Consider the following 16,215-nt stretch of genomic DNA (forward strand, 5'->3'; position numbering starts at 1 on the left):
CCATTTTCACTTGGGCTTGGTCTGGCACTTCCGAGGGTGGCGTCTGTTCCATTTCTTTATTTCCAGTGAAAGGAATGGGGCAAAGCTTTGATTTTCACTGGGGAGTCTGTGAATTAGCAGTTGGACGCTTTATGGCCACTGGGCCACCTGAAAGGACTTACCTGACCAGCACATAGGACCGGATTGGCAAGAGGAGTGAAGTCTCACCCCGAGTCTATCCTTCCCGACAGAGAAAGTGACCCTCAATGCTGGGGACACGAAGAAACAAAGGCAATCCTGGTGCCACCTCCCCATTCCTCTCCCCTTCTTGCCTGGCCCGGCCTGGTTTTGTGTTACATTCACTCGGCAGGAATGCACTGAACTGGCCTCTTTCTTCAATATGCACTTTCAAGATCACACGTTTGTTTGTTTGTTTCCATTCTTCTTCACCCCAGTGTATGCAAATTTTCATGAAATGTGGCAGCATGATCCCCCAGAATTGCTGCATCGGGGTAACCAAGTGGTCAGTCCTCAGCATTTCACACTGAATTTCCCCATTGTTGGAAAGCTTTGTCTGCTGATGGAATATTTGCAATGTTCCATATTTTTTTTGTTGAATATTAACAAAAAGTAAACAATTTCAGATAAGAGCGCCTGCTTTGCAAGCACTAACATTGCAGCAGGAGGGAGGACAGCAAAAAAGGCCAGCCACTTTTGATGGCACCTTGACTTGTTCTAATCCCCCAACAGCAGAAACAGAAAACCACAACTCAAATCTCAGCAGAACAGGGAAGAATGGAGGCATTTCCCACAAGAGGAGGTAGGAGCTATAAACTAGGCCAAGGACAGCACTTTCCAGAGCTTTGCCACTTCCCTTTCGGGACTCTGTGTCTCTGACCTGGCTTTTGCTGACTTCTTTGGCCAGTGGTGTCTCGTGTACTTCCTGAAGACACCATCTGGCCATGGTGACTGGGGTCCAGCTCATGGTTAGATGTAATATTTTTCACCTAATTTCCTAAAAGGAAACATTTAAATATCTTTAAGAGCTTCCCTAGCAGAGATGCAGGTGGAGACTCTTGCTCCTCCAGGAGTCTGGAGGCAGGTGGGGGAGGAAGGGAAATTACAGTCATGACAACTGTGACCTTGCTCCTCCAATCACACTGGCCGGGGAAAAGGTAGGGGAGACCATGGGAGTAATATGGTAGCCTGTGATGTGGACCACACACAAACAGAATCACTGGGACCCCAGGTATTCTTGCCTAGCTGGGTCTGAAGCGTCTGACCACTGCTCCTTTCTGTCCTTATAAGCTTTGCCCCTGCTGTTGTTCTTCTAGAGTGTTCTCTGTCCCTCTGTTAGACCGCTCAAGTAGGAGCTACTGATTTTAGAGATCCATCTCTACATGTAGTTGGCACTCAGCTACCGTGCTCAGGTGAGGAATCCCTCTCTACTAATGTCTACAGTTGACTACTGGACTCTTAAAGGATAGGTAACCAGGTTGCCTGTCTCCAAGATCTGGGGACACATTCCAGGATGGCTGGATCAGAGGCCATTTGAATGGCATCATGCCATGTGATCCTTGACAACACCACACCCTCAGTTCCCCATGTCACAAACCAAGGCTGTGGTCTTTCAACTTTCCCTGCCCTGATGGCTTTCCTCACTCCCCCACCCCCACCCTGCCATCTGGCTGCCTTAATCCATGCAGGCAGGACTCTTGAAGGACATGCTCGCTGGCAGCCTGGCCTTCAGAGGCCACTGCTAATACCTCCAAGTTCCCAAGAGAAACACTCACTTAAGAGTTCCACTCCAGAGCCATTTTATCTCTCACACATTCTTTTCATCCCGAGAGCACATTTCTTTCAGTGATCAAAGAAGTCCCCAGGAGGCTCTGGCTGGCTTCTCTTCACCACCAGCAACCCCCTACCCTGCCTCCCACACCCCCCCCAGCCCCCCACCCCCACCCCACCCAGCTCCCACCGCTTTGATGTGGTCAAACAACCTCGGATTATTGATTAAGATACAGACCCTTTGTAGAACCCTCTTCATGATCTGCAGGGGCCTATTTTGTCCCTTGGCTGGTATATTATTTTTGTAGGGCAGCCATAACAAAGCACCACAAGCTGGATGGTTTGACACAACAGAAATGTAATCTCTTACAGTTCTGGAGGCTACAAGTCCAAAATGAATGTGCGTTCCCTGCAAAGCTTTCTACTAAGCTTCCCCAAGCATCCCTTGGCTGATGGAAGCATAATTCCAGTGGCTGGCTGGCTGGCTGTTTCCTGTGTGTCTTCACTCATCTTTCCTCTGTGAATATTTGTGCTCAAACTTACCTCTTTCAAGGATATTGGTTTTACGGGTTGGGAGCCCATCCTCTTCCAGTTTGTCTGACATCCTATTTTAGCATAACTAAGTCCATCTGCAATGACTCTATTGCCAAATAAGGTCACATTGTGAGGTTCTGGGGTCAAGATTTCAATATATTTTTAGGGGACGCAACTCAACCCATAACAGATGGTATTCACATTTGGGAAGTATAGAACTTCCCCCAGGGAAAACCTCTTCCAGTTTGACTTTTACCTTAATTTGGGATGCTCGTTTTACTTCCATATCCTGGGCTTTTAATCTATACAACGACAAAAAGTAACATACCAAAGAAAAAGAAACCAGAATGCAAAAGGCAAGTTGCTTAAATACGACAGATACAGATTACAAATACCATTTATGAAATCTATCTGAATGGAGCACACAGACTCCAATTTTCTCTCCATTATCTTACTAGTTACTCTCTCACTATTCTTTAATGGTTACCCTACAGGCTACAACACAATACCTTGATTTATCAAAGTCCAGTATAAATTGTTACCTGTACTTCTTCCCAGTGACTGGACCTTGGAACTCTAACTCCATTTACTCATTTCCTAACTGAAATGTTTTCACTTCTGTGGATTTTAATTTGATTTCTACATTTTTAAGTTCTATAAGACATTATGATTATTTTACTTAGTTAATATCCTTTTGCTTTTTTTTAAAAAAGATTTTATTTATTTGACAGAGAAAGAGAGAGAGCACAAGCAGGGGGAGCAGCAGAGGGAGAAGCAGGCTCTCTGCCAAGCAGAGAGCTGGATGTGGGGCTCAATGTCAGGACCCTGGGATCATGACCTGAGCCAACAGCAGCACATTCTTAAGCAACTGAGCCACCAAGGCACCCCTAGATAATATCCTTTTGCATTTACCCTTTTGTTTGTGCTTTCTTCCTTCCTGTGTCACCAAGCTTCCATCTGGAATGATTTTCTTTACGTCATACGCTGTAGTTCTGTTTGGGTCTGCTATTCACAATTTTTCTCTGTTGTGCTTTTTACTTTTACTATTTTTTCTTTGTCTACCAAAGGGTAATCTTTTAGAGTCCCAAACTAAAGCAAGTGGGGGAGATTCCTGGGGGGTCCCTGGTTTGGTGGCCCCTGATCATTTGTCAACTTATCCTTGTGAGATTGGCAATTGTCCAGTTCAACCTCCCAGCTTCCCAGCTCCCTCTCCTGAAATTGGGGGAAAGAAGTCCCGGGTGATGGGCTCACTTCTCTGGGGTCCCTTCTTCTCCGAGATTGTGGCCCTGTAAGTTTTGGCAGCTTTCCAGTGCTCTCAAGATTTATTTTACGCTCAGCGTCCAGCTTTTCCAGCTGTTCTCAGTGGGGGGCTTGGCCTGTAGTCTGATGACATGAGAAACTGAATACCCCCTTCCCATCTATGTGTTAGGAATCCTGGAAGCTGTCGCATAACACTTTTGGTCACAACCCATTGATCAAAGTTTATCATAGGACTGCAATATAGTCTTTATTCCAAGGAACCATATCCCAGCTGAAAATTGTGGCTTCTGTAGATATTTGGGAGAACAGATTCTAAGAGCTATAGTATTAATCTCTCAGTTATCAGCTGTTGATCTGAAGCAAGTTATTTAAACTCTTCGAGTTTTAAGCAACTTACCTATAAAATGGAGGTAATGATACCATTTATGAGTCTCCAATGAAATGTAATAATCAACACTTTATTGAGCTAAGACTTGTTATCTGCTAGGCAGATAACAGCAGAGTAGTTTACACTCTTTTGATCCTCTCAACAACTTTATGAGGCTAGTGTTCATTTGTTCGCATTATGATGAGAACCTGAGACATAGAAGTTAAATCACTTGCACAAGATTGCATAGATGCTTGACTGCAGAATGGTGATTCGAACCCCAAACTTTCACCACTGCCTGCTCCTGCCTTGTGAATTACAAACCCCCCCCCCCCCCCCGCCCCACCGCCTTTCCTTGTTGGAATCGCTGAGGGAAGATGAAAAGACCAGGGTGGGAACAATGCTGGGTGGCTGAGGGCAGTACCTGTTCAACTAGAAAAATGATCTAAGGGAAGGTCTGGGGACAGATGTGACCTAGTCTGAGACCAGTGGATTTTTGAGTGATATGGACCATGGAAATAAAAGGGACCCTAAAGGGCATGAACTGTCATGGCTTCATTTTATTTTTTTTTTTTTTTTTTTTTTTTTTTAAATTTTTTTTTTTATTTTTATTTATTTGTGATAGTCACAGAGAGAGAGAGAGAGAGGCAGAGACACAGGCAGAGGGAGAAGCAGGCTCCATGCACCGGGAGCCCGACGTGGGATCCGATCCCGGGTCTCCAGGATCACGCCCTGGGCCAAAGGCAGGCGCCAGACCGCTGCGCCACCCAGGGATCCCCATGGCTTCATTTTATATAAAAGAACCACATACACATAGGAAACTGTTGAAAGAATATATTAAGTTCATGTGCCACGAATTTCCAAAGTGAATAACCAGTACCCAGATCAAGAAAAAGAACACTACCAGTCCTGTAGCCTCCCCTCATGCCTTCTCACCCACCTTGCCACATTCTTGTCACTAGCCTCCCTGCTAAGGCTCACTATTATCTTGATTTCTAACACCTAACAGAGTGTTAGGTTTTAAAAACAGTTTTGCCTGTTTTTGAACTTTATATGACCAGAATCATAGAGTATATGCTATTATCGTGTCTGATTTTTTTTTCACTCAATATTGTGAGTCACATCTCTGTTATTCCTTGTGGTTGCAAATTGTTCATTCTCCATGCTGTATAATGCTCCATTTTGTGTGACTATCACAATTTATTTATGGGCTCAACTCTTAATAGGCATTCAAACAGTGCTGCTACGAACTTTCTAGAAGATGTATGGGAGGGCACAGATGCCCTCATTCCTCTTGGGTATCACCTAGATTGAAATTGTTGATCATCGGGTATGTGTGACGTTCAGCTTTAAGACTGCCTTCACCTCCCTGATGATGGAAATGGAAGGACTGGAAGGGGCAACCATTCATCCAGGGACACCCAGCCACTGAGCCAGGACTGGAACCAGGTTCGCACTCTCTCAGGGCGGTATGTCTAGGTCTAGATTTCATGGAGAGACTGACCTAGAGATTCAGTAGAGTCTCACAGCAAAGCACATTTCATTTGTGAGCTGTCCTTATCATTAACCCTTGGATAAGAGGAGTCCAATGACCAAGCATGAGAAGGGCGGCTCAGCAGTAGGGCCATAATTACAGGTACTGATTTACAGTGGAGAGAACTGGTGCAGGTTCTTCTTTGCAGCTTTTAAAAGAACAGCATGAGGTATGTGCCCTTGATTAAGCAGGATTTAGATTCAATCTATTTCAGTGCCAGAGCCTATATGTAAGATGCTTTCTCAGGTACTAACTCATTTAATCTTCTGAGCAAAAACTAGATCATATCCATAAGGACTATCAACACATAATATCAAATATCAATATCATATTATCATAATAATATCAAAAGAGAGTGAACTCTGTAAGCAAACTGGAGCAATTTGGAACAGCACTTTCCAAATGCTCTATGGTGAAGAACTGATCCATCCCAGACCAATATTTTTGGAAAATACCATAAGAAAAGAATTACCAGAAAAATAAAATGAAAAGATATTCTAAATATAAGCTCCCAATTTTTATTGTCATAGTAAACAAATATAAGATTGCATTGTTGAATTCCTATAAAAGTTTCTAAACACTCTTAATTTCTGTATTTATATCGCTGAGGACCAATAACAGTTTGCAGATCAAGATGGGTTTTCAGGCTACACTTGGAGGGGTACTGATTTATAATCCACTGCTCATTCCCTAATGGGAATCTCTCTTTCAAGGAAGATTGATAATTATCTTAAAGGCAGGAAGGTTTGAAAACAAGACATCTGCAAAACGTTGAGGCCCTAGGAACCATTCATACCCATACAGGTTACTGTTTAATAGGACTTCATCATTTCACTGTCTGTATCAACAAAGCTATTCCAAAAATATCTTTCACAGAAAGGTAAGAGTTACAGATAACTTTATTCTGGGCACCTGGGTGGCTCAGTTGGTTAAACGTCTGCCTTTGGCTTAGGTCATGATCTCAGGGTCCTGGGATGGAGCCCCATATCGGCTCCCTGCTCAGTGGGGAGCCTGCTTCTCCCTCTACCTCCCTAGCCCTGCTCGTGCTCAATCATACACCCTCTCTCTCTCTCTCAAATAAGTAAATAAAATCTTAAAAAAAAAACAAATAACTTTATTATGCCTTTCAAGAACTTCTTCCAAAACCTTACCGAAATAAACGTAAGACCCTTAAACTTTTCAACAACATTAAAAAGATTATTTACTCACCAGGACGCTTTAAAAGATTTGCCTTTTTACTTACCAATCCTAAACTAGTATGATCCTTAGCCAAAATTAAACAAGCACCCCCTCATTGAAAGACCTACCTTAAATCAGATTCCAAAACCTTATAAATATCCCCTTCTGCCGTCCCCCAGTCCAAGTTGCTACTCAGACTCTGCCAAGGCAGAGCTCTCCCTACCATGGTGTACAATAAATTGAAGCTTTGTCTTCTCCACAGCTTATTTTACCGGTATTTTCTGGGAGCCAGCTTTCAACAACCAAGACTTTGTTCCTCTTTTTATTTTAGTCTTGCTTAGGTGCTTTCAAACTTTAGTATGCATAAACATCACCAAAGAGGACTGTATATGCAAAAGCACGCACACGCAAAATTTAAGAGACCTCCACGTGTAATTGGAATAGTGCCATATTTAGGACCTATGCCCTGATTACAGATACCAGCAACTGGTGGAGAAAAGAGGATGTGGCAGCTGGAAGTGGCTCTAGGTTTCCAAATATCAATGTGTAGATCAGACCCATTAAATCACCTGATGTAATCCCTGTTAAAAAAAAAAAAAAACAAAAAAAAAAACCTATTCCTTGGTTTCGCCTCGGATCTGTTATATTCAGAATTTCTGGGGATGGGGCCTGTGGATGTTTATCACCAATTCCCTACGGGGTTGTTGCACAATCAGGCTAGAGAACCACTATTTCATTTTGTAGATGAAGAAACGGAGACCCAGATAAGTGAACAGAGTTGCCCAAGATCACATAGCTATTGAGCTGATTCCCTGACAGGAGCGCCCAGGGCTGGAGATCAGATGTTGGAGATATTTGTATGTATCCAACATCCCGAAAGAGAATGATTAGTGATATAAAACAAAATCTGTTTTGGCTTCTCCACATCTCCTTAAGATGTATCAGGGTGGGAGGGGGTCATAAACTTTCCTTGCTCCTGGGTAAAATTTTAGCAGTCATCATGACTTCTCTGCTCTCTATTGGGTAAGAGGCATCGACTAAAGTATAATTTTCCAGAAAAAGAAAAAAAAGTAGAATCGTGACTTACATGAAGATAACACGAACACATTTTCCACTGGGAATCTATTGGAGGTCTTGTTAAATTTTTGTTCTCAGGAATTATTGCTTGTCCGTTTGCTGATTAGCTCAAGTGAAGGCGGATGTGTTACTTAGAGCTTTAGGAACACGTCCTAGGAAGGAAGCACGGCCTGGCCCTCTGGGGAACTGCAGTGGGTACTGGGAAGAGATTCAAGGTCCAGGCAGCTACTCCCCTATGGTTTCTCATTAGTCAGACCACCTGGCTTCTTGACCTCACTTCCTAGCTCCCTTGGTTTGCTTCTCTGCTCATCTCCTTGCACGCAGCTGAAAATGAACACTCCAGTAGTGGATCTCCAGGATCACCACCAAGTGCCTGACTCTGACAACAGTCTCTTGCTTTGCTCAGATTCTTGACTGAGCTTATCTGATTGGCTGCTCTCCAAACATTAGCTCCCTTTGGGTCAGGTGGTCACACAGGGTCCACAGGCTGTAGTTACTTGGAGGAAACACAGTTGCCAAGGGGCTGCAGTGAGGGGGAGAGACACAGTCAGGAGAGCCCAAAATTGGGGGGGAGGGAGCAAACCCAATAAATGTGCCTTTTAATCATTTTCAGCAAGAGTCCTTGAAACCTGGGGCTTGTAGCACTCCTCTGTTAGCCCAAATGAGTCTGGTTGCTATTCTGTTGCTTTCATTTAGGCAGGATAAATTTGGGGTGCGGGGCTGTTTCGCAGGAGCCCATGGTCGTACCTTCCCATTCATGTTTCCACCAACATTTGTGTGATCCTCCTTTGTACACGCCATTGAGATTCTACAAACGGGTGTTTCGTAAGAATAAGAAGCCTCAGCCCTGATGTCACGACCTTCAAACCTCTCCCTCTGGGATGGCGGTGAAGAGGTTGCCCGCAGGAACATGGATGTGCCGAAACACATTTCGGTTCACTCGCTTTCGTGGACACGAGACACAGCCTGATAACTGTACAGGTAGAAATGCAGGGGAGGAGTGAGGGTGTCACCCAATAGCTGGGTGAAGGCACTGGGAGATGGAGTAGCAGCAGGGGCTTCGGTTCGGCGGTCACTGAACCCCGATTTGTGCCAGGATCTGTGTTGGGTGCAGAGCCCGCGGAAAATGTGGCCTCCAGGCTCCAGCGCTCCTGGGCTGGAGGGGGTCCCCTCCCCCACTGCTTCACTCACACACACACACACACACACACACACACACGCCTCAAGCCCTGCAAGGGGCAGGTCTGGGGTGCCCTCCCTGCTACACATACACGCACATGCACACCAGGCCTGAGGCCCTGCAAGGGGCAGGTCTGGGGTGCCCTCCCTGCTACACACACACACACACACACACACACAAGCACACCAGGCCTCAGGTCCTGCAAGGGGCAGGTCTGGGGTGCCCTCCCTGCTACACACACACACACACACACACGCACACGCACACCAGGCCTCAGGCCCTGCAAGGGGCAGGTCTGGGGTGCCCTCCCCGTTGCACACACACACACACACACACACACACGCACATGCACACCAGGCCTCAGGCCCTGCAAGGGGCAGGTCTGGGGTGCCCTCCCCGTTGCACACACACACACACACACACACACGCACACGTACACCAGGCCTCAGGCCCTGCAAGGGGCAGGTCTGGGGTGCCCTCCCTGTTACACACACACATGCACACGCACACCAGGCCTAAGGCCCTGCAAGGGGCAGGTCTGGGGTGCCCTCCCCGTTGCACACACACACGCACATGCACACCAGGCCTCAGGCCCTGCAAGGAGCAGGTCTGGGGTGCCCTCCCCGTTGCACACACACACGCACATGCACACCAGGCCTCAGGCCCTGCAAGGAGCAGGTCTGGGGTGCCCTCCCCGTTGCACACACACACACACACACACACACGCACATGCACACCAGGCCTCAGGCCCTGCAAGGGGCAGGTCTGGGGTGCCCTCCCCGTTGCGCACACACACACACACACACACACACACACACACGCACACCAGGCCTCAGGCCCTGCGGCGGCCCGTCTGGGTGCCCTCCCCGCTCCGGGCGCCCCGGGGCGCGGGCGCAGGCCCCAGGGGCGAGGGCCGAGGGGCGAGGGCCGAGGGCCGAGGGCCGAGGGCCGGCGCGCAGCCCCTCGCAGGGCAGGGCGGAGGCGGCGCGAGGGAGGGAGCGAGGGCCGGGACCGGGAGCGCGGGCCGCCTGGATGCCTGGGATAATTCCGCTTCCGTTCGGGAAGCCGCAGCCCCGGCCCCGCCGCGCCCGCCCAGCGCCCGCTCCGCGTCCCGGCCCGCGCCGCCATGGCCACGTCCCCGCAGAAGTCGCCCTCGGCCCCCAAGTCCCCCACCCCCAAGTCGCCCCCGTCCCGGAAGAAAGATGACTCCTTCTTGGGGAAGCTCGGAGGGACGCTGGCGCGGAGGAAGAAGGCCAAGGAGGGTGAGCGCGGCCGGGGCTGGGGCCGGGGGCGGGGGCGCGGGGCGCGGGGCGCGCGGCGGGGGCGGGGGCGCGGCCTGGGTCGGGGCCGGGGCCGGGGCCGGGAGCGCCCCGCGGGTCGCCGCCGCCGCCTTCCCGCTCGGGCTGGGGGGGCCCGCGGGGTCGGGGGCGCGAGGGGGCGGGAGGGGGCGGGAGGGGGCGGCCGCGGCCCCCAGGCGGAGGCGCCCCCACCCCCACCCCCGCCCCGGGCGCTCCCCAGGCCCCTGCGAAACTCTCCGGGGCCCCGCACCGTCGCTCGTTGCCGTCGCAGGCCTCGGGGTGAGGGCGGCTCGCGTGGGGCGCCCCGAGAGCCCCAGAAGCGGAGGTGGCCTCTGGCTCTCGCCCCCCCGCCCCGGGGTGCAGTAGGGACGTGCGCCGAATGAATGAGCGGCTCCCCGAAGCGCTCGGGCCTCCGGTAGGGGCACCCCTGCACCCCAGGGGAAGAGCTGGGTTAGGGGCATCATCCCATGCAGCAGCATCGCGGTGGGACCCTTCTGTGCACTCAGGAGCTGAGGGCTCTTGTAAAAAAAAAAAAAAAAAAAAAAAAGCATCGTCTTTCCCCCACCAACCAGGGTGAAATGAAGCGACCCCCCCCCCCCCCTCCAATGTGCATGTAAGATATTTTGTCTCATTGGCAGATGTCACATCCCGGTGTTTGGTTTGAAAACCGAAGTGACGGTTCAGGAGAAGCTCTAGCCATAGATGCGTAGATAGAATTTTTCCTAGACTGCTTTGGTGGTTTGGGAATAGCCGTTTTTGAAGGCTGGGGTGGCCGGGATGTAAAGCAAGTTCCCCGTTCCTGAGTTATCCTAGAGCATCAACGAGGACTTCCGTGCTGAGAAATTGTCGGGCTTCATACAAAGAGCTACACGTCTATTTTCTGTGTTGGAGGGAGAAGCAGCAGAACGCATCCCTCGAAATGTTTTTCCTGATTTGGCTATCTTGGTAAACCGCTGCCTGCGAAGCCTACAACTGGCAGCAAATCATGAAGTCGTGGCTTAGAAAGGCCCCTTTTGCCCTCCTTTTGCCTACTGTGTTCCTCCTGTGGGCTCTCCAGCTAAGCATAAACAACTCAGAATTTCTGAAGCTCCGTGACCTACCGCGTGTGCTCAGCCCACCTCTGCGACTCTTTAGAAAAGTTTATTGTAAAATTGCAGAGTTTGTGGGGCTAGGAGAATGAGACCGATGGTGGCCTTTCACGTTTCCCCGAGTGGTTTAGCCTGTTTCCCAAAGTCTTCCCTTCACCAGTACAAGCATCTTCTGTTCCAGGAGGTGGTCCTCATAGGCATGATTTTATGGCCTGCTGGCTTCCTATCCCTTCCTTTGCATTTGGGAGCCCTGCAGGAAACAGAAGGTCTACTCAGTTGGGATTTTGAAAATACTATAGAGAAGGGACTATTTTCAGAGGTGAGGGCAGGGGTAGGGGAAGCCAGAAAGGATAATAAGGAACCTAGCGACAGACATGTGCAAGCTGTTACCACTCCTAGACCTGGGGTGTAGGGACAGAGGAGCCCACCAGAACCCACAGAGAGCTGGAGCTATGGAAGGGGGCCTGCCTGGCAGGAAGTGTAGCTGTAGAGGGACGCAGCGACTGTCAGTAATGTGCAGATGGAGCAGGGAGCCATTGGCACAGGAGATAGTCTGCGTCTTCTCTCTTCTTCCCCTTGAATCCCTTGCAGGTGCTTCTGATTGGCTGGGCCCAGTGGAAAGTCACCGGGCAAGGTATCTGGACACTGCAGTGGTAGGGGTCAGCTCCCTCAGGGCAAGGAGCAGAGCAGAGATCATAATGGGGAGTGGGGGGGGGGTGCAAATAACCAGCAGGCCCTTTCACAGTGAGCTGCCCAGAAGCCCACATAGTTTGCTGTGCTCTAGTCCTGCCCACCCAGCTTAGAACAGGGCTGTCCCCTCCTTTGTTCTAGCACAGACACCAGGTTCTAGTAATGCAGCCAAGGCTGCTTTTCCTTATTTTGTCAGCTGTATCACACTGTTCTCTCTCGTTGAGTTGGCTACCAATTTACTCAAAAGCATTTTTGTGTTGCTCCTGAACCATCCCCTTCCCTATCTCAGATTTGCGCAATTGGGGATTTAAAACCAGGTGCTAATGTTTATCTTTGCTATACTTAACTGTTAAGTCCTGATTCTGTTATTCAGCCTATTAACTAATCCAGGAGATATAAATGGTGAGTTGGCTGCTTCTGAAGAAGCCCACCACCCCCCAGCCCCGGCTGCTTGCCGCTGCAGGTGGTAGTTCTGCGAGCCCAAAGAAGGCAGCTGGGTTGGTCTGAAATGACCTGCTCTTGGTGAGCGTGTGCTGGATCTCAGTGATCAGTGCTTGACCTTTCCCAGGCCCTGCTTCAGTAACAGTAACCATCACTTCAGTAACAGTAAGGCTAGATCTTACTCTGGATCTTGTGTAAACTCACAGCTCTGTGCTTTGCAGAAACTGCTTTCTTCTATCCGCCCCCCCATGTTCTAGAACGTGATTCTTCAATGTCACTGATGTTAGCCTATCCACATATTATCCCAGTGCTTGAGCACTGAATTTTCCTGGCTCCACAGACTGCCATTCACTCACTTGACAACTGTTGTGTCCCACGGCAGGACACAAAGATTGGAAACACGTAATACATGTTAGAATAGTTAGTCAATAATTTCATATAAAAATAGGTCTTCCTACAAATACCTACTACGTACATCATAGAATGACTATAAAGTCTCATAAGACTATGTCAAAAGTAGTCATCACTCCTGTGTTTTCAATAAGAAGTAACCTTAGAGAAAATGGAGGTTAAAAGTGTGGTCTTTGGGACCAGACACCTTTGGGTTTGTTTCCCGTCCAGCCCCTTATTTATTTATTTATTTATTTTTAATTTTTTTTTAAGTTTTTATTTATTTATGATAGTCACACAGAGAGAAAGAGAGGCAGAGACACAGGCAGAGGGAGAAGCAGGCTCCATGCACCAGGAGCCCGATGTGGGATTCGATCCCGGGTCTCCAGGATCGCGCCCTGGGCCAAAGGCAGGCGCCAAACCGCTGCGCCACCCAGGGATCCCCAGCCCCTTATTTATTGCTGTGACTTAGGACAGCGTCCTTATCTCTCGAAGTCTCTGTTTCTTCATCTATAAAATGGGAATAAAGTATGTAATATGCATAGCATGATATGAATAATGAATGGTAGCTCTTAAAATTGATAGCTCAATTTGACATAGTCTTTAAAATTTGAAATAGTCTTTTTGTTTCCGACTGCAGAACATTTTACAGGTTCTGCAGACAGCCTGGTAGCTCATGACTGTGTGAAGCCCTGGTAACCCTGCTTTGGTCCCTTTGGAAATTAGAGATCTTTCCTTGCATGTCAGATACTCCTGTTTCCAAAATGTCATGTTTCTGCATTTAAAAAAAATTATCCATTTGAGAGAGAGTGCATGCGTGCGTGTGCATGAGCAGGCAGGGGGGTGCAGAGGGAGAGACCCTCGAGCAGACTCCCACTGACTGTGGAGCCACAGGTGGGCTCAATTCCACAGCGCTGAGATCATGACCTGAGCCCAAATCTGGAGTCAGACGCTTAACCGACTGAGCCACCTGGGCACCCCATACTTCAGCATTTTAGAATATATAGTCCCATTTTCATGATTTGTCATTGAAGTGGCTTTTGTTCTTCTCTGGATCTTCTCTTTGGCAGTTCCAGCCCTCCTTCATGCTATACAAAGCCCTCTTGTGTAGGTTCTTAGAATAGTATTTTCAGAGTCCTTTGCCAAAGGGCCACCTTTCATCTTTCTTTCTCCAGATCTATCCTCAAGACTTGCTCTTTTCAGGGACACCATCTATTTTTTTTTAAAGATTTTATTTATTTATTCACGAGACAGAGAGAGAAAGAGAGAGAGGGAGAGACACAGGCAGAGGGAGAATCAGGCTCCATGGAGGGAGCCAGATATGGGACCCAATCCCGGGACTCCAGGATCACGCCCTGAGCCGAAGGTGGGTGCTCAACCACTGAACCACCCAGGCGTCCCCCAGGGACATCATCTTGAATTGTATTTGCCAGCTGGAGTTGCCCTCAACTGAGAGAGCAGGAATGATTATTCCTATCACTTATCCATTTATTATCCCTTAGAGTTCCATTTGTCCAGTGCTTGAAGTGTCCAAAAAGGGCTTTAAGAATTTTATAATAATACTTGGACTTACCACTTTGGTCCTCATTGGCCTTCCAGTGTAACTGGGGAAAAATCCCCAAACTCTGCAACATATGTCTGGTTCCAGGAGTGGGGGGGAGCCCCCAGCACTGCTGAGCAATCCTCTTCTCCCCGAATCATTTTCCAGAGTGCTGCCTCAAACCCTCACTACTCAAGCTCCCCCCTACACCTTGAGATAGAAAACTGAGTACCAGGTATGAACTTGTTCAATTTCCCTTTCCTTGCCCAGAGCTACACTTCCTTTCATGCTTCTGCATGCTCCTGGCTTGCTCTAGTCCCTTCCAAAGAGGTCCCTTGTCCCCTTGTTTGTGAGGCCCTCCATTTCTGGTCCCTCCCAGACCTGGCATGGCCAGATGCCCTTGGTCTCTTTCATGGTGCTCTACCCCCTAACATTCTATAAATATGCTCAAGTCTTTCCCATTTTTTAAAAAATATTTTATTTATTTATTCACGAGAGACACAGAGAGAGAGAGAGAGACAGAGACACAGGCAGAGGGAGAACAGGCTCCATGCACGGAGCGTAATGTGGGACTCGATCCTGGGTCTCCAGGATCACGCCTTGGGCTGAGGGCAGCGCTAAACCCCTGAGCCACCCGGGCTACCCAAGTCTTTCCCATTTGAAGAAGATCTCCTGATACTGGTTTTTTTCTTAAGCTACTCAACCTCCGGTCTTGAAAGAGTTGCCGTAACAGCTTTCCCTTGCTTATCTTCTAGTCACTTCCTGACCCACTATCCTCATTCTTTCAGTAACCATTTACTGAACTCTGAAAAGACTAGTCTAATTTAAACAAGATAAATTGGTAGGTTATGTGTGTTGTATTAGAGAAGTGATAGGTGCTTGAGAGCAAAATAAAGCAGGGAAAGGGAACAGAGTGGTGAGGGTTGAGAGATGGTTGGCAATGTAAAATGGAATGGCTAGAAAAGCCTCTCCTGAGAAGGATATTTCTGATAAGGACCTGAGGGAGGTAGGGAGAGAGCCATAAGTATATCTTGGAGAAGAGCACTGCAGACAGAGGGAATGGCACATGCAAAGGTCCTGAGGCAGGAGTGGACCTGATATGTCAAGGGCCAGGAAGGAGGTCACTGTGATTGGAGGAGAGAGTGGATACAGTTGTGGAAGGTAGTGAGGTCGCAGGGATTAGACTGAGGGTAGGGGCGGGTTGCGCAGGGCGCTGAACACCATTGTATGACCGGGGCCTTTATTCAGAATGAGAGGAACAGGTTTCAGGGGTTTGCGTAGAGGAATAACATGACTGCACTTCTGTTCCAGCAGGATCACTCTGATGTGGTGCCAAGTGACTGAGGGGACAGAGGTGGAAGCAGGGAGATGAGGTCGGGGGGCAGTGGGGACAGTGACCTGAGCCGAAGGCAGACTCTCAACTGCTGAGCCACCCAGGTGTCCCTCAAATCCACATCTCAAATCCAGACCTTTCACCTGTAGTCCAGACACATCTGTCCACCATCTCCCAGGTGTATCACTAGCTCCTCCAGTTCCACATGCCCTCGAGGGCATTGCTACCTGGGCGCTTGCCCCAATCTCCTCTTCTTCCACCATCCCATCAGTTGTCTAAGGCCATGGTCTTCCCCTATCCTGGCAACCTCTTCTTAAAGGGCAAATAGTAAACATTCGAGACTTTTCTGGCCCCCGTGCCTGTCCTCAATTCTGCCCTTAAGATCATGGACAGTAAGTGATTGAACATGTGTGGCTGTGTTCCAGTAAAATTTGAGTCGTGGGCTTGGGAATTTGAATGTCATGTAATTTTCATATGTCACAAAATATTCTTGTTCTTTCCCAGTCATTTAAAAATGTGAAAACAGGGACGTCCAGG

The 16,215-nt window shown here is 48.6% G+C and overlaps 1 protein-coding gene across 1 annotated transcript in view; it reads left to right on the top strand.

Annotated features, from left to right (window-relative positions):
* The first annotated feature begins 9,913 nt into the window (after positions 1–9,913).
* The window catches only part of PARVA (parvin alpha), a 166,080-nt gene continuing 159,778 nt past the window's right edge, over positions 9,914–16,215 (top strand). The window contains 1 exon segment of the mRNA XM_025459516.3: positions 9,914–10,160. Coding sequence (XP_025315301.1) covers positions 10,025–10,160 — 136 coding nt within the window. The 5' untranslated portion in view covers positions 9,914–10,024.

The sequence above is a fragment of the Canis lupus genome, chromosome 21 (genome assembly GCF_003254725.2).
Source record: "Canis lupus dingo isolate Sandy chromosome 21, ASM325472v2, whole genome shotgun sequence".
Taxonomy (NCBI): Eukaryota; Metazoa; Chordata; class Mammalia; order Carnivora; family Canidae; genus Canis; species Canis lupus.